This window comes from Pangasianodon hypophthalmus, chromosome 8 (genome assembly GCF_027358585.1).
Source record: "Pangasianodon hypophthalmus isolate fPanHyp1 chromosome 8, fPanHyp1.pri, whole genome shotgun sequence".
NCBI lineage: Eukaryota > Metazoa > Chordata > Actinopteri > Siluriformes > Pangasiidae > Pangasianodon > Pangasianodon hypophthalmus.
Window position 1 is genome coordinate 15,730,247 of NC_069717.1, and position 18,361 is coordinate 15,748,607.

The 18,361-nt window shown below is 38.0% G+C and overlaps 2 protein-coding genes across 4 annotated transcripts; both read left to right on the top strand.

Moving 5' to 3' along the window:
• The first annotated feature begins 353 nt into the window (after positions 1-353).
• Positions 354-5,372, top strand: znf366 (zinc finger protein 366). Of its 3 annotated transcripts, none has more exons than XM_026928384.3 (5): positions 354-488; positions 1,587-2,793; positions 3,081-3,272; positions 4,238-4,412; positions 4,562-5,372. In XM_026928384.3, the coding sequence occupies exons 2-5, from the start codon at positions 1,732-1,734 to the stop codon at positions 4,972-4,974; spliced, it is 1,842 nt and encodes a 613-aa protein (XP_026784185.3). In that variant the 5' UTR covers positions 354-488; positions 1,587-1,731; the 3' UTR covers positions 4,975-5,372. The 3 variants fall into 3 exon arrangements, with proteins under 3 accessions (XP_026784185.3, XP_026784194.3, XP_026784204.3); XM_026928393.3 differs by having other exon boundaries at positions 473-635; XM_026928403.3 differs by lacking the exon at positions 354-488 and adding an exon at positions 689-1,136.
• A 5,042-nt stretch (positions 5,373-10,414) lies between these two features.
• Positions 10,415-18,120, top strand: mrps27 (mitochondrial ribosomal protein S27). The gene is made up of 11 exons (XM_026927175.3): positions 10,415-10,635; positions 11,278-11,355; positions 11,564-11,634; positions 13,552-13,610; positions 13,749-13,863; positions 14,061-14,139; positions 14,274-14,389; positions 15,730-15,832; positions 16,266-16,408; positions 17,158-17,310; positions 17,732-18,120. The coding sequence occupies exons 1-11, from the start codon at positions 10,560-10,562 to the stop codon at positions 17,969-17,971; spliced, it is 1,233 nt and encodes a 410-aa protein (XP_026782976.1). The 5' UTR covers positions 10,415-10,559; the 3' UTR covers positions 17,972-18,120.
• The last annotated feature ends 241 nt before the right edge of the window (positions 18,121-18,361 follow it).

Sequence of the window (18,361 nt, forward strand, 5' to 3'; positions counted from 1 at the left end):
ATAAAACTGTGATGATACTGCACTTAAGGCAAAGAGTAAAACATTTCCTTCACTGTATCTTTACTGGAACTCTGAGGCTTTCTCCATTCCCATCAAAACAGACAACCGATAGAGGAGTTAAACCCCTATGCACTATGAGGTTCTTCCTTCAGTGCTTGTCTAAAGCATCCACAATGTGTACAACATTCCTATGACGATCAACTCTAAATCTACTCATCTGTAAATAATAAACATATTTAGTTTTTTCTAAGCCACACAAGTGTAAAAGTTTGAAGAGGAATGGAGATGTCTATCTAATGTTTCCTTATTTTTCGACAGGAAGGCACAGGCTTGTTGACTTCCTCTCCCCTCCCTTCCTTCCTTCTCTCCGAAGGTACTCATCTGAAAAATGGGAACAAAGTGATTGTTCCTGTTCTCTTTCTTAAGTCACTTCAAATGCTGTCTGCTGTGTTGGAGGCTCATTGTCCAGAGCACGGGGCAAGCGACAGGTAAGCGCATGGCTCGCTAACACACTCACACGCAGACAGAGGCTAGTGTAGTGTTTAATCGGGGAACATTGAGCGAGGAGGAGCTTGAGTTTATTACCTGAATCCATCAGGGACAGCAAGCTGGGCAGAGTCCTTGTGGTCACTGAAGTGAGTCTATTTAGTTTTTACAGGTGTTTATGTGGGTGTTGATGGGTGTATTATGAGTTGTTTGTCGTTGCTCCTTTTGTTTGGCCATGCAATATACTCTATGCTAAGCATGTATACTTTCATATAATGTAGATTTTCACTGTGTCTTAGTAAATTGTCTCCCTGTTCATGTCATGTATGTTATCTGCTTAATGCTAGGCGCAAAAAAGGTCGATTTTATTTACCCCCGTCTACATTCGGTGAATACTGGACATGACTTGGACTTCAAAACACCACATGTATTTCACATTATAACCACCTATTTATGGGACAAAAGTGTATGATGTGTTCTTTACATATACAGCATTTTCTGCTTAATTGGGGCCAGATTTTAGGTTTTTATTTTACAGTTAAGATCATGAGTTTAAAACCAATTGTGGTATTTTTGGGAAATTCTTTTCAGAGTAATAACAATGTCACAAACCCAAAATACCAACACGAAGAAGAACTGCTGAAGTTCCGGTATTTCTCTTTTATATTTTTTTATATCTTCCTCATTCACTTTCCCTCTATTTAGCAATGTTAGCCAAAGGCAAACTGCTATACGCTGTTGAAAAGAGATAGGGTACGTTTACATTTCACCTAAAAAAATTCAAACAGATGATTGTTGAGAAGTCTGGTGCAAAGAGAGAAGTGCTTGGTGTGGCCAAGTGAAAGATGAGTTCAGTAAACCAACATGGAGAAGCGAAAAATGTGACAAAAAAGTGACAAAAGTGGTTCATCAATCTGTATACACTTCCTGTTTGAATATTGGTCATGAGCATTGATACTTTCTCAATACAGTTTGTCTTTAATATTGATTTTTTTTTAAAAAATATCTATTGTCAATATCAAATATAATGAATCTCTACTCCATGTCAACTACTATGAATTTACATTTACATAAATGACTTTTGATTTTTATCTTCCCAGGCACGTGATGGACAAATCCATAATTTATGGTAAAAGAAAGAACCCAACTGACACTAATCTGAGGACTTGTCCAGACCCATAACCATAACATCTTTCTATCTGAGAGGTTTTTTTATTGGCAGACCAGCTGCTCAACCCTCTCAATATGGACCTCAATGATTATGAGCCCAAAAGGGCAGATGATTCCATTACCAGAACTGTTGACCTCTCCCATCTACCCTACCCTATTGCTCAACCTGTCCCTACCAAACCTCTACCACACAAATATATCCCAGAGATGATTGATCTCAACAAGCTTCAGTTTCATAGAGTCCTGGGCAGATACGATACAGTGCAGGTCAAACAAGAAACAGTGAAACCCATGCCAATATGGCCTTCATCCCCTCTTCTCCTGCACCCTCCTTCTCCATACTTCCCACCCCTCCGCCCAAGCTTGGTCCCTTTCCCGTTCCTGATGCCAGGCCCAGTCATGCACCTTTCTCCCAATTCCTTCTACCAACGTGAGGTGCCAAGATACTACAGAAGAACCGCGGATGGCTCCAGAGCTGGGCTGAGCAGTGCTGAGAAGTTTGGCCTGAACATCCACATAGATGACAGCTACTATGTGGATGTAGGAGGTGAACAGAAACGCTGGAAGTGCCGAATGTGTGAGAAGTCCTACACTTCTAAGTACAATCTTGTTACGCACATCCTGGGCCACAGTGGCATCAAGCCACATGGCTGTGGCCTCTGTGGGAAGCTTTTCAAGCAGCTGAGCCACCTGCACACACACATGCTCACCCACCAAGGTGCCCGTCCCCATAAGTGCCAGGTGTGCCACAAGGCATTCACTCAGACAAGTCACCTGAAGAGACATATGATGCAACACAGTGATATCAAACCATACAGTTGCAGTGTGTGTGCTCGAGGCTTCGCCTATCCCAGTGAGCTTAAGGCTCACGAGCTTAAGCATGAGAGGGGCCAAGAAAATGTGTGTGTTGAGTGTGGCCTCGACTTTCCAACACTTGCGCAGCTGAAACGACATCTGACAGTCCACCGTGGACCAGCACAGTACAACTGCAGCGAGTGTGGCAAGAGCTTCCAGTACCCAAGTCAGCTGCAAAACCACATGATGAAGCACAAGGACATACGGCCATTCATCTGTAGTGAGTGTGGTATGGAGTTTGTGCAGTCCCATCACCTCAAGCAGCACACCCTTACCCACAAGGTAAGTGTGAATATTCTTGGATAGATAAGGGCAAGATGAAGTAGTTGCAGAATACAACAAAATGTTGCAGTTTAGTTGTATCAGACCATGTATAAAGTGAGTAAGCCTTATAATGTGCAGACTGAGAACCTTGCAGTTTTAAAATTTGGATTTAGATATTAATAAAGTCAACATTTTGGATTAAGATAATGGCATTCATTATAGTGTCACATCAACTGCATGATGTATAAGGACCTTTAACATATCCTACTCCTCTTTTCATGAAGTAATTTCAACATGTTTTGCAGGGAGTGAAGGAGCATAAGTGCCGCATCTGTGGCCGTGAGTTTACCCTGCTGGCTAACATGAAGCGCCACATTTTAATCCACACCAACATCCGAGCCTACCAGTGCCACCTGTGCTACAAGAGCTTTGTCCAGAAGCAGACACTCAAGGCCCACATGATTGTCCACTCAGACATCAAGCCTTACAAATGCAAGGTGAGTCACAGCATAACCCAACCAAACCCAAAGAGAGATATTATTATGCGAGCCTGACTCTCATAACATGGGAAATAAAGAAAATTAGTAAAGGCCAAGGTCGGGTAAAATCTTCAGTTTCCAGATGAGGCTGTATTTGGTCATTACAACATGAATAGCATCATTTCAGCTGACATCATAAAAGTGTTAGGAGTTGAATACATTTCAGTTTTGGTTAAATTTCTACCTGCTCTTATTAACTCACTGAAGCAAACTGACATGCATTGGTAGCATATTGAATATGACATACTTGCAGAAATGCAAATCCTTGAACAGGTAATACCAAAACAAGTCATTTAGGGGTCCTTGCTGTTTTGGAATGCTTCTGACCTTAGGCTGAGATGGGCGGCTTGAGGCGATGACCAGATAGCTTCGTTTTTGGCAACCTTATGTCTCCTTGTTCATAGGAAGGATATCTCCTCACAAACTGCCCCTGTAACAATAGCGCACTTGTCCCTTGAGAAAAGGCCCCACAAATAGATTTCATCTCGCTTTCTCTTGCGCTTGGGAGTACTTCCTGTTTTCTCACGGTCCTTTTGGACAGTTTACAGTCCCTCTCTCCTCCTGAAGGAAAGGCCCACCCTAATGAAAAAAATAATGTAGAGGAAGGACAGCACAGGAGTGCCCTTCCCAGTAGGCTTCTGGCCCTTACTGCTGGCCTCTTCCTTTTGCTGCTCTGCTCACCCATTCATGATTACTCTTAGCTCCAAGTGTGTTTGATAACAGCTAAATTTACTGCACTGTTTTCTCTGTGTTTCCTTGAACTCTACTTAAATCTGTAACTCAAGTGGAGCAAATGGTGGAAGGAATTTCTGTGTGTTCCTTTCAATGTACAATGCAGAAATAACAGCTTTGTTACTACTATGTCTATAAAGTTCCAGTTATATTAATTATCTGCAGCCTGAATGGTTATATTCTCTTTTCAGCTATGTGGGAAGGAGTTCAACAGAATGCATAATCTGATGGGACACATGCACTTGCACTCAGACAGCAAACCTTTCAAGTGCCTGTACTGCCCCAGCAAGTTCACTCTGAAAGGGAATCTGACCCGGCACATGAAGGTCAAACACGGCATCATGGACCGAGGACTAGATGCACGAGGTACAGAGTATTACAGTCAACAGCATTTGGGTCATTTTAAGCTACCTATTTTTTTTTTCATTGCAAATCAAGAATGTTTTTTAAAATAATTATCAGTTATTACAAATTACAATTATAATATTGCATCCAATATTGTCTTCTCTCTGAAGTATTCAGGCGCAGAGGACGGTTATGTCTTTCCAGCCCTCTCCGTCTCCTGTCTCGCTTCAGTCAGGACAAGCCTTTCGATCTGTCCCAGAAGAGCCATCCCCAACTCCGTCTTTCTCAGTCAGATGGTGAGAGCCGTGAGGAAGATGAGGACAGCTTGTACAGGATGAGCCAGTACAGCCCTGACCGTTACCAGACAGAACTGGGAGGAGCCAGAGAGGCAGACGATGAAGATGAGGAGGAAGAGGATGGGATGATCCATGAAGAAGAAGAGGAGAGGAGTGGAAAGCAGTTCAACTTGAGCAAAGAGGAGCTCCAGTGCATACGTTACAGGGAGAGTCAGCAAGGCTCAGTCTCTGATGGAGAGCTCTACTGTAGTCGAACATATCGGGATAGAAAATTAAGCTGTGAATGAAGTCTTATAAAGATATCCTTAAAATGTCTTTTGGAAAAGAAAAAAAGTGAAATAAATCTGTGAAACAGTCTTCATTTCCAGTAGTGTTGTAGCATGAATGAATTTGCTAATAACAGCATATTATTTAAAGTAATTAATATAATTGTTTCCCCAAATGTTACTTAATACATAATCTCTAACAGTGTGCATGCTTTAACCTATTGTATAGTTTGTAAGAAGGAGATTTACAATTAATAAAGAACATGATTTCAGAAATGACTGATAAATCAATGTTTTATGTACTGATATTTTCATAACATTTGATAACGTTTTTTGAGAAATAACATGTAAATAATTCTAAAAGGAAGTTGCTGTGATTGTGTTTTTTTCTGTGATGTGTGAATCCTAATCTGTATTTATAAATAATAAATAAGTTTTAAAAATACTGTCTAGCTCTGCCATCACCTTTCATTTACATGCATGTATTTTCAGTTCAAGACATTATAAACCAGCCTATTAATTTTGAATAAACTCCTGTAACTTTCGTATAGAGCTTCAAAAAAAAAAAGCTTCACCAAAGTTGACTGACCACCTACTGCATTTCAGAACGAAGGCAAACCACATTCAGTTTCATTAATATCTAAGAACATTAGTTGGGTAATTTAGGTGTAATAAAGGTGATAAATCCTTCATTCCTTTTCTAAATAATACAAAAAAATGAAGATGACAAGTCTTTTTAACTGTCTTTCTAATTCTTTATATTAATATTATTTGTTCTAACTTTCTTGAAACATATTTAGCTTCTTGGAAAAAGAAAGGAAGTACAACAGAATGCATCACATAACCTGATCAAACAAGCCTTGTCTGAACTCTGTGGGAGGTCTAGATCACAGTCATTTCTGTAATACTTGGTATCTGCCATTGTTTATCGTAATTGATGCTCTTATGGGAAAGAAAATATGCAATTGTTCACCATACAAAGATAATTGTAACACTTGCCATTGCAATTCATCACACTATTTGTCAGCAGTGGTCTATTAAGCTAAAAGAATGCACTGATTTCACAACTAATTATTTGAAAAAATGCATTTTCTCATCTTTTTATACTTTTATTCCTAGTTACATATATTAACCCCGGATAGCAGCAAGGGGCAGTGTGAAACACTTGTACACATGCATATGCTTGCTGAGACCTGAAGTAATGCAGTGACATATGACAGTACTTGCATTAAATACCTCCATCATGCAGCTACCTTTTCCTTGAACCTTCTCATGGAGCTGGCACATTTTCCAAATGACAAGGAACCCTGACAGTTATGGGGTGCTCATGAAACTACAGTTACATACATAACTACTGTTATATTTCACACTTCCTAACCACCAGGGGTTGGTGTTAATCACCTGGACAATGTATGCCAACAGTGCCATGAGGAACAGGATTCACCTTAGAACTAACCTGTAAGGTGATCAGAGATGACCGCCATACTCACACCACCATGAGGGGTGGAGAAAGTGTACGGGGACACCCAGGTAGCAGCAGCACAGACTTTGTGGGGTGACACCTACTGCAATGTAGTCATCAACCAATTTATTAGGAACTTCTGTACAGCTGCTTATTTAATCAAATAGATCTTAATTAGTGTTCATATCAAACATCAATATGGGGGGAAAATGTAATCTCAGTGACCATGGCATGGATGCTGGTGCTGGATGGGCTGTTTTGAGTATCTCAGAAATCTTGAGATTTTCATGCACAGTAGTCTATAGGGTTTATGGACAGACTGGTTTGAGCTGACAGGAAGGCTGCAGTACCCCAAATAACCACTCTTTCATTTCAGAATGCACAGGTTTTTTTTTAGAAATACTATTCTCAATATCTCAGTCTCAGTTTCCCTCATCTATCTAATCTATAACACCAGTACTGCAGTGTACAGAAGCCACAGCACCATGCGAATAAGGTTATAAGCTACACTACTAAATCAAATCATGGAATTTCTTTAGTGCAAGATCACTATCATAATATTGAAATATTGAGACTGACCCTTAGACAAATAGCTTATTATTTTTTTCTTTCTGTCTGTTTTGTACCTGTAATTTCACTTCCTGTTCTTGGCTGATCATTCTGTCACAGCTAGCAAACTTCCATCAAGCTAACCACTCACTGACTATCAATGTTGGCTACTATTTTCAGTTTAGGTGATTGGTGCTAGCTAGATAACCCTGCGGTATATGGGGATGTGACAGGGCTTACTGCTTATGAAAGAGCTTCATTTTTAAAGCAAGGTTTCTCAGAGACAGTATTTAATTATAACAAAAATATGTTAGGCTGTATAACCTAATAATGTCAATTATGCAGTCAGTTGCAGCTTTAATTGCTAGATAGTGATACTCAGGTTGTGTTTGCAGATCAGACTTAACTGCTCTTTGAGTTACTTTAAAAATGTCTGTTATTTTCCTCTTGCAGGGCTTTTCTTTTTTTTCTAGCTATTCATTGTTTAGGGTGTCTACATTGCTGTTTCTCGTTACTTACAGAAGCTGGACAGAGATGAGGTGAATGATGACCAATAGTGTTGCATGACTATGGGGTCATGATTTATTAACCAATCATGTTTGACTATATGGACCAAATTTTCTGGGAACTGCAGGCTTTGAAGGCCACTTTGTGGCATTTCAGGGAAAAATAAGTGAGCAGGCCAGGCCTCTGGAATTTCTCCTGAATCTCCCTAATGGCCAGTCTGGGCCTGGGTCACCTGTAGCACTGACAGTATCAAGGAAGCATTAGAAAGGGAGAAATGGCTGTATGATAGCAGTATTTATTGCAAATACTGCATCATACCTTACTATGCAAATTTGTTGGAAGGAGCACATTATTCCATAATTCCATCAGGACTTGTATTCTGAAATGTTAAGTTCGTTAGTTAAACTAGTTAAACTAGTAGAGTGCGTCTAAACTAGTAGATTGCTTATAATACTGGATCTATAATGAAAGCTTAAACGTAAAGCCTTCTAAACAAATATCTGCTGCCAGAGGTCCTCTTTCTCAATATGTTACTGAGATTTTTTGAGGAGAAGCAACACAAAAAACCATTCTTGTTTTGTTTTACTTAGTTATTTACTGTTATGACATTGGTGTTGTCTACACTCTAATACTCCATCACACATGCAGATAACACAATTCTGCGTGTTATCTGCACAAGCCGCCAAAAACACACAAAAAGTTCCATTTTTACAAATCTCATAATCTCACGCAAGGTTTGTGTAAAACCACACTCAACTCTTCCTCACAGACTTAAATATCCTTTTTTGTATGTGTTTTTCAGCCCTTTCAGGCTATCCACACACCTCTATTGGGTGGTAGCCCTTTGTGAAACCATGAACCTGGAAAGGAAGTACTCATATCCTCATCCTCTCTTCCATCCACCTCAATGTTTCAGTCCCAAGACCAACGGGAAGCACGCAGCACCGCAGAATCAGGTACTGCGACTCAGGTCTGCTGAAGTGAAACCTCTGGATGAGTCAGGACAAAGAATAATCTGTAACTGTCTTCATCATGAGAAAGGTGCAACAAAGTGGAAAATAAAACCACTGTTGTTTTTTTCTCCTCCTACTAGTTCCACTTCTGCTACATAAGTGGGAAGGTACATGAGAGGCTTCACAAACATAATATTTGAACACACTGTTCTTAAAATAGCAGACCTGTATTACAGCTAAAATGTATTACAGTAAACATTTGAATAAAACATCACTGAGTTACATTTAGACTGCTCTTATTATGTACACTTTTTTCATTCATTTTGTAGCCTGCATTTTTACTGCTCAACTGTTTTGCATAGGAATTTATATTGTGTAGTGTGTGTGTAGTGTGTCTGATGTCTCGTTTTCATTCTGTATTGAATATTTTCTATTTGTGTCATGTGTTTTATTTCTATCAGGTCATTTATATCCCTGTTCATTCTAAGCTGTTGTTATCTGTTTACAGCAAATCTGTTTCTGTGACAACGTCCACTGGCCTTACTCACCATGCAGTAAAGATTTCATTTCATTTTGTTATATTCGAGTGGTTTATGAGGCACTTTTAATGAGGCTGATTAAAAAAAAAAAAGAAGAATCATTTAAACACAGGAAATGTATATGTCTTAACGAGACTCGTGATAATGTCTGTTAAAACAGTTGACCATTCACACTTTCTTAGTTGAAGTAAATTGTAATGTTCCTTTCCACTCTCCATTTGTGGAACAAAATTCTTCTATAAAAGGACGAGTTATCCTTAAGCCACAAAGCACTGGCAGAATCCAGTAGCTAAGTCCTAAATAACTGTATTTCCTGCCTAAAGCAGCTACAGTATTTCATTTAGACAAGTGGAACAGTTTATTTTATATAGCTCTGAAAACAATTCAGTCCTGTTTGATATTGTCAAAGAATTGCATTAGTCTTTAACATGTTTTCACATATGCTAATCAGCATTATAATCTTGCATTTCACTGTTAAAATTATTGCTCAATTAGATTAACAAAGTGAAGAAAATGGGGTCCAAAGCACCGCACAGTTTACAATATCAAATCATCAGCTAATTTTCTACGCCTTTGTGGGCTAAATTTGGTGTGTTAGAGGAGTGAAAACAGATATCTGTAGAGCTATGGCCATCTATCACCTTTGGTAGATAAGGAGACAGTTTAACAAATGTGGCTGGAAAAATGCTCAGTCTGCCTAAAGATGTTTAAATTGCTAGCTTGCATATTTAGTGTGCTTTCCTTATGCACTGAATGTCATGCTTTTTCACGTTTTTGGATATGTGAATAGCGAAATGAGCATAAACATAATAGATTTCATTGGTAAACGGTATAAATACCAGCTATTAAATTATACATAATCTTTATACTCCACACAAATCTCAAGCAGACAAAGTTGAAACAAATTCTTTAATTAAAAATGGGAAATGCAGAGATTTTCTTGAGGATAAGATTAAATATGAGATAATATACAGATGAAAGAATAAGTTAGGATTCATAATCTAGTTTGTAATGTAAATACAGTGAATTTTAATAGTATATAATGGCTATTTGCTCTTTTTTAAAGATAACATGAAGGCTTTTGTTATTAAAATGGAATAATTACTAGCTGGCCTGGACCGATAAATAACTTATTAGTCTGTAGGCTATGAATAAAGGTTGGTATTTAAAAAATACTATTAAGTTAAATCAATAAATAGTAGTTGCATTTGTCAGTCAAATGTTTATACAATTAATGTGCAGGCGCTTTCAGTGGAGTTGGAATGGGATCTTTCGATGTTTTCCTTTTTCCTTTCCACTGTAAAACGCTGTCAAGGGTTTTTCTAGGGCGCCACACGTGTACGTTGGAGCCTGAGGCTACGAACGCGGGCTAAAAGCGCCCTCTGCTGGCACACTGCAGTATTTCACTTTTAAAATAAACCGCGATAAATTCCCCTGGATAAATTGCCCTCACATTTAAAATCTATTGGCTCTATGTATTTCGTTGTCTGGGATGAGATACGATAAGAAAACAGAAGAGGCACAAACAGAAAAGCTAAGAAATATAAAAACAGCGTACAGCTCCCCCCCACTAGCGTGAGATGGTACAACCCAAACATGGCTGCCTCCATCCTGCAACGCTTTCTCCTATCTGTCAGGACTCCGCTGAAATGTGTAACTCCGTGCTTAAGTGGTGAGTTTTAAATTCAGCGTTTAGTTTCATTATGATAACTGGCTTTTCTCTCTTTTATCTGTAAGCGTTTATTCATTGTAAATACTTTGATAGAGTATGATTTGGTTGCCAAGGTTGCTAGCTAGCTAGTAATGTTATACTAGAATATGGCATTGCTACTGATATGTAGTTATTAAAGCATCTCCAATGAAGAACAGGCAAATAAATCTGTTAAATGCTAAACTAGGAAAATACGAACCCCAGTTATTAGCCAAAGACTCATTTTCGATCAATTGGTTGGAAAGGTAGTTCTTGTTAGCTAAAGACACAGTTGCTAGCTGCATCAGGCCACAATGTCGTTGAATCCCAAACATTAACTAAACCAGGGGTTTTCAGTCTTATCCACAAAAAACTGGTGTGGCTGCAGGCCACTTCCACTGTGATTCCACTTGGCTAATCAGTTCATCTTGGTCTTCAATCAACTGTCAAATGTGCCTTCTATTTGGCTAGTATGAAAGCCTGCAGCCACACCAGCCCTTTGTGGATAAGACTGAAGACTCCTGTCCTAAACCCTTTTTAAAACATGGTTTTTAATAATAGCTTTCCAGCTGTGGATCACTGTATGGTCATGCATTTGGGTATGAACCTTTGTGTACGTTACAGGCAGAAGATGTCTGCTCTCAGCAGCATACACAGACACCAGAGTCTGGGAGCAAAGAGAACACGACCCCCAAAACCTAGGTAAGCTCTTCCACATTCAGAAGTATTCATCCATGCAAGACTGTTTAACAGACTTTTAAAAACATTAGTCGTCTCTTCTCATGTCATTGCAGATACTAAAGCTTTGACTTTAGTCCTCACTTTTTGGAGGTGTTCTTTGAGCTTGACTTATTTGCAAGTTGATTATGTTGTACTGTTTATCTTCAGTGTTTTCATTTATCGTTTTCAGCTAAACTGGCCTCGCTTATGGACAAGACGTATGAGAACAAGCTTCCAGTTAGCTCTTTGACAATATCACGGGTGAGGGAGCAACAGTGTTCACCTGGACCATCTACAAATGGGGGTGTTTTCAGTTTGTGTTTCAGGCACAAGCAGGTCACCACAATGCACTTGTCATTTTTATAACTAGATGGCTGTGTGGACGTGGACAGCACAGAGTCTCCATGAGAGACTATAACAACAATCTATTCTGCAGACTGACATTACAAGAAAGTTATGATTTCCATTGTCTCATCTCCATTTGTTAATTGGCCTAACAGATCATCTCTTCTTCTGTTTAACCTGAAAAAGTAGCCACACCTCAATTCCAATTCCTCAAATAACAGATCATTAACAGCCATTTTCTGATAAGCAATTACTCTTCTCTCCAACTTTGACCCTGCCCTTGCACACATTGCCTATTGCCTATTATACAACTATGCTATTTACAAAGTGGTGAATGTTTATTTATTTATTTATTTATTGCAAATGTTCATTTACAAATGTGTGTAAATGCTTTTTTTATTGCAAGGGCCGCATCCTTCCAGTCTCATTTGTGTGATACACAATACTGAAAGCATAAATCATCCTTAATAGTTGGTGTGCTTATGCTTGGTTGGAATTAACTTGTAATTTTTGAAATTGAAATTGTGCACCCCTGACCTACAGTCAGCAAGCACTTTATTAGGAACACTATACTAATACTGGCTAGGGCCTCCCTTTGCTCTCAAAACAGCCTCATTTCTTCATGGCATGGATTCCACAAGATGTTGGAAATATTCCTTTGAGATTCTGGTCCATGTTGACATGATTGCATCACACAATCATGTTTTTTTCAGGTGCACTTTCATGCTGCGAATCTCTCGTTCTACCAGATCCCAAAGGTGTTCTATTGGATTCAGATATGGTGACTGGGAACGCCACTGAAGAACACTGAACTCATTGTCCTGTTCATGAATCTAGTTTGAGATGACTTTATCATGCTGGAAGTAGCCATTAGAAGATGGGTAAATTGTGGCCATGAAGGGATGCACATAGTCAACAACAATACTCAAACAGGCTGTGGCATTCAGGCAGTATTTGATTGGTATTAACAGGCCCAAAGTGTGCCAAGAAAACATTTCCCACACCATTTCACCAACCCCACCAGCCGGTACTGTTGACACAAGGCAGGTTGGGTCCATGGGTTCATGCTGTTGGTGCCAAATTCTGACGCTACCATCTGTGTGCCTCAGCAGAAATCGAGATTCATCAGACCAGGCTACGTTGTTTTTTTTTTCCCCAGTCTTCATCTGTCCAGTTTTGGTGAGTCTGTTCCCACTGCAGCATTGGCTTTCTGTTCTTGGCTGACAGAAGTGGAATCCAATGTTGGCTTCTGCTGTTGTAGTCCATTGTATCTCCATTGACTTCTCTAGTTCTCAGAAGTACCATTCACTGGATGTTTTTTCTTTATTGCACCATACTGAGACTCTAGCGACTGTTGTGTGTGAAAATCCAAGATTATCATCTCTTATACAAATACTCAGAGCAGCCGATCTGGCACCAACAATCATGCCACGGTCAAAATCACTGAGATCACATTTTTTTTTCCCCATTCTGATGGTTGATGTGAACATTACCCATAGCTGCTGGCCCATATCTGCATGATTTTATGCCTTGCACTGCTGCCACACGATTAGATATTTGCATGAATGCGTAGATGCGTAGGTGTTCCTAATAAAGTGCTCTGTGAGTGTAGATCATGTATATATCTATTGTGTTATTGGCCATTTTTCTGGTATTACTTTTTGTGCTAAGCTCAGTGTTATCAATTATTTACATTGATAAATTTTTTAGTTGTGTACACCATCTTTTATAAGTAATCCTGTATGAAATATCTTCGTGTAAATGTTTATATATTTTTGCATTGAAGGCATTAGTGTATATGTGTAAATCAACTGACCTCTATTTTTTTTTTAGTTTGTAGACAATATATCATCTAGAGAGGAAATTGATCAAGCAGAATATTACTTATATAAGTAAGTACAAATCTTTATTTCATTTTAGTTTTTTTTCCCCAAACAACCATACATTGAACTGAAATACATTGCATCAATAGTTTATTAGAAAAGTAAAGCTCTAGCTCTAAACAGTCTGTCCCTGTTCTGTGTTCCGAGGTTTCGACACAGTCCGAACTGCTGGTATCTCCGTGACTGGACCATTCATAGCTGGTTTCGACAGTGTGTTAAATATGGAGCCAGAGACAGAGCTCTGTACACACTCAAGAACAAGGTAGGAGTTTTTCAGAAATCTGAGTTTAAGTAATAGAACTTTTTTTTTTTCTTTTCTTTTTTTCCTCCATTGAGTGGTGGTTAGTTAAGTTTGGTGTATTATGGCTAGGCGCACACACACACACACACACACACACACACACACACACTGTGCCACACTGTACAAAAATCTGACATTATTGATTTTCTTATATTTAGGTACAATTTGGAATGTTTCCAGATGAGTTCACATTTAATATCCTGATTGACTCTTACCTAAAAGATGAAGACTACAAGGGTATGAGCAATAATGAAAAGTTGAAGATTTGACTGTTATTGCTTTACTGCTTCCATTACTGCTTAATTTATAAAGTTACTCCATAATCTGTAATAGATCTTTTAATGACTGTTTTTGTTACTTTATCATCACAGGAGCCTGCTCAGTTGTCGAGGAGGTGATGCTTCAGGAAGCTTTCGACCTCCCCACGACACAGATCTTATCCCTGTTTGCCCTGAGCAAATATTTAGCAACCAAGCCGGACTTTACCGTATGTATCTCAGAAATAGACACAATTGTTGATATGATGCATGTGCAGATTTTTTTTTTTTAATCAAATTTGAAACCACTTACCTGATATTAGCAGAAGAAATTTTTAATTGCCTATCTGAGCATAGCTTTTGGTTATGTTCACATTATATGTCAGCTGACCTTCAAAGCAAATAATGTTTGCCATGTAGGCTTGTAGTGCTAGTTGGTTCATGTTTATAAAGAATTCTCATTAGCAGTTAAAAAAGTAGGATAAAATAGGCTGCTTAAGAGATTTGGGTTTGCACTGACACATCCTTCAGCTCTAGCTTTTAGCAAAGCCCACATTGTATTGTGTCATTGTGTTTGCAAACTGTTAAGCTTAAAAAGCTCAAAAAGTCTGGATCATTTGATAGGTTATGCAAGGGTACTTTAAAGATAAATGATTTGATCCTCAACTGAAAAAATCACGTGTAGCACTTTTTTTCAGCATCGAAGTAATGGGTTATGTATGTCTTAAGAAGACTACCAAATAGTCATTTTATTTTTAAATAAATAAATATATAAATAGTGATATGGCCACAGCAGAAAAAGAAAGGGCAACAAGTTGCTGATACTTAATGCTTACAATTATCTGGCATTCAACATCTAGAGTAAAGAAATGTCATGTTTTTAATTTGTGCTGGCATTCTTCATTTGCCTAATTTTTAATTGTTTCTTTAAATACAGAAGTAACCCTGGTAATATGAAACACACTTGGCAAGTAATTAAAGTAGAATATAAAAACATAATTTAAACAGGTAGGCTTTGCACAATAGTCTGTGTTTTCTGCTCAGTAATAAAGTTTGCGTAATTGGTTTCTTCAGTGTAGTGGTTTTGTCTAGGGGTGGTGATATGACAATGATGTCACCCCAGAAGTGCAGGAGGGTACCACGTATGTGTGTGTGTATAAATATATATATAATCACACCTATGAGGACTGTGCTTACAGCTTTGGATTTAAATTTAGTTATACTTTGCCTCTGTGTACCATATAGACTAGAGAGGAAATTGGGCTTTGCAACTTTCACAATGATTATGTCCAACTAGAATTAGGAAAGTCCATTTTAATATAGTGTTTTTTTAATTATTGTACTTCCGACAAAAAATGTAATTTGGACATGTTTGGATATGTTGCTTGTTAACAAAATGTGTCTCGGGGGGTATGAAGAGGAGCGGTCAATTTTGGAGTGTTTTATTTTTCAAGTATGTAATGTATTAGCTTTTGTAAGATTAGGACAATTTGTTGATGTTAGAATTTTAGCTACTTTCGCCTATTCTGAATATTTCTTTAAAAAAAAAATCATTGTTTAATTTGTGCAGTGGCAGGAGGAGAGGAACATGGGAGCAGCTCTTCTGCTGGCTGGACTGAAGCAGGAAAATTCTGTTGGCCTTAATGCTCAGTTACTTGGTCATGCACTCATTGGTCTGTATACAGTGTTCCAATAAATATAATAATTATCTTTCTTAAACTTATAATTTTAGTTTTCCTATTAAAAAAGTTGATAAAGAAGAATTTTGATTAAATGTTCAAAGCTTGCATAATATTACTTTTTATATATGCTTTTATGTGCTGGATTTTGTACATGGGCCCTTCTGACAGATAAAATGGGTTTACGTAGTAAACGAGTAGTAACGAGTCTACATACATACAGTCTAATCGTGTCTGAGTAGTTAAGGGGTTAAGGGCATCTATAACATTTATAAAAGCTTTTACTTTAAATCTCAAAGTGCACCAAACAACAGCTCCTGTAAAAGTGGCATATGGTTGTGTTTATTTGTTGCATTCATGTATTTTTGGTATGAATATATTTATATATTTACTTCTAAAAATTGCATAATTATCATCCTTTGATCAGGTAAGGTGGAGATGGCCAGAGGAATCCATGCAGTGTTTCACAACATGCCCTTGATGTGGACCACTGGTTATCTCAGTAAAGGCCTGGTTGTTATGGAGAGAGTGTGCAGTGATGCTGGAGATTTGAAATTATGCAAGGAAACAGTGAGTATGTAGCAAGGTTTCACCAAAATTGCTCACATCTGTGGTACAGATTAATTCTTGTAATTGTCTCCATAAGGCCTTAGGGTGAAAAAGGTACATTTTACATTATGGAAAGTGTGTTAAAGGAAATATGGGTTGAAGATTGAAAGGTAATAGTCAAGATCTTACATTTGTTTAAAAAAAAAAATAATGTACATAGATCATTAGGTGCTGCCCCCTAAGTAATCTCCCTGAAACCATATGAATTAACCATAAGGCATTTCTGAGCCTTTCCGTTCTACTATTAAAATTTTTCATTCAAACTCTTATGCACACAAAATGTTCATCTTTGAGGTCTGTTTTTATAACGACAGACATGCCTGTTTGTTTAACACTGGTGTGGGGAAAATGGTCACGCTTCAGCACAGCTTACTGCCTCTGTATTCCTACCTGTAGTAGCAGTTTAAAATCATTTTCATGAGACCTTTTTTTTTTTTTTTTTTTTTTTTTTGTTAGCAACATGCTAATCTGCAGATCCAGTCTGAATGTCACATGTATTTGGTTATATTTTCAGTGTTTGTTGCAGTCATCAGTACTCCATTTGGTCTAACCCTTAAGTTTATGTGTAGCTCTCTTTTATCAGTATTGCCTTTATCTTCTTTAACATATGTGTACTTGGATTGTACTCTACCTCACTTGTATATGCCTTTGAATAAAAGCATTTGCCAAATACATAAGTGTATACATCATGTGCTATTTGTATTTTTCAGCTTGACTACATGCGGGCGATACTGCAGGAACTCACATCAACGCTTGCTTCTGAAGCAGCAGAACAGGAAGCTGCAGAAAACCAGACTGTTACCATAGATGAAGATGATGGGCTTGAAAGAGCCAAACTACCACAGTACATGGCTAGGTTTAAGGTTAGTGTATGTGCTGTTCCTACTCCAAATTTTGATCATGATCTGTTATCTATACGAATGTTTGATAAATGTAACCTAGAAACCTAGTTAATGGACAAAACCTCAATTAAAAGAAGTGTTTGAGCATAAAGAGATTTAACCCTCACTGATTTGCTTCAGCTGTCTAGTTGCTGTTTCTTTTGATTTTAATGGTAAACAATTGTACATTTTATTTTAACAAACATGCCTTTATTTCACTGTGTTGTTCACATAACCTTCATAAAATAAATAAGGGCTTAAAAATATTTTATTTCATGTTTAGTGTTATTTAGTGTTTTATTTCATGGTTTTTAGCATTATTTTTATTTTTGTTAAAAACTGAAAAAATAGCAATTTTGGCTGGAGTTTAACATTTGACTGGATTATTTCTTTTGCTGTCCAGGAGCTGAACAAGCAGCTACACACACAGGGGAAAGTTGAGATGCGCAGTCTGGATACACTTGTGTCCATCCTGGCTGAAGAGAAACTGAAGAAGTGTGAGGAGCTAGATGTGGCTCAGTACGAGAAGAATGTGCAGGCCTGGGAAGCAGAGCGCATACAACTAGTCCAGAGAGAGGAAATGATGAAAAGAAAAGCAGAACAGGAGCATTTGGCCAAGAAAACAACCCAGGCAGTTCAGTGACACTCTCTGTTTGGGCACATAGAAGGAGAGAAGAGATATTGTTATTACATGTTTGTTTTAAGTGGCATCAGCATAAAATGGTTTTCTTTTTTTTCCCCACACCCTGTCAAAGTCTGACCAATAAAAAATACACTAGGATTTATCAACTATTACATGTAGTTTTCCTTCATTTATGTGCTAGCTTTCTCTCAAGAGAAAGCAAACAAAATTTAATCTTATAGTCAGTTTAAGAATTATTAGCACTCTTGATAAAGATGGATTTGAAAAGGTTATGGGAAAATGTGTTTCTGTTAGCTTAATCTCACACTGAAAATATGAGACATCTTCTTTAACTAAAGTAAATTTATTATAATAAAACAGTCCTTAATAATAATATACAGTCAGTTCCAT

Excerpts from the sequence above, each read along its gene's own strand:
- znf366 (XM_026928384.3), top strand. The coding sequence starts at position 1,732 with ATGGACCTCAATGATTATGAGCCCAAAAGGGCAGATGATTCCATTACC. Across the intron at positions 2,794-3,080 it reads AGCACACCCTTACCCACAAG|GGAGTGAAGGAGCATAAGTG; the intron begins GTAAGTGTGAAT and ends CATGTTTTGCAG. Across the intron at positions 4,413-4,561 it reads CCGAGGACTAGATGCACGAG|TATTCAGGCGCAGAGGACGG; the intron begins GTACAGAGTATT and ends TTCTCTCTGAAG.
- mrps27 (XM_026927175.3), top strand. The coding sequence starts at position 10,560 with ATGGCTGCCTCCATCCTGCAACGCTTTCTCCTATCTGTCAGGACTCCG. Across the intron at positions 10,636-11,277 it reads TGTAACTCCGTGCTTAAGTG|GCAGAAGATGTCTGCTCTCA; the intron begins GTGAGTTTTAAA and ends TGTACGTTACAG. Across the intron at positions 14,390-15,729 it reads CAACCAAGCCGGACTTTACC|TGGCAGGAGGAGAGGAACAT; the intron begins GTATGTATCTCA and ends TAATTTGTGCAG.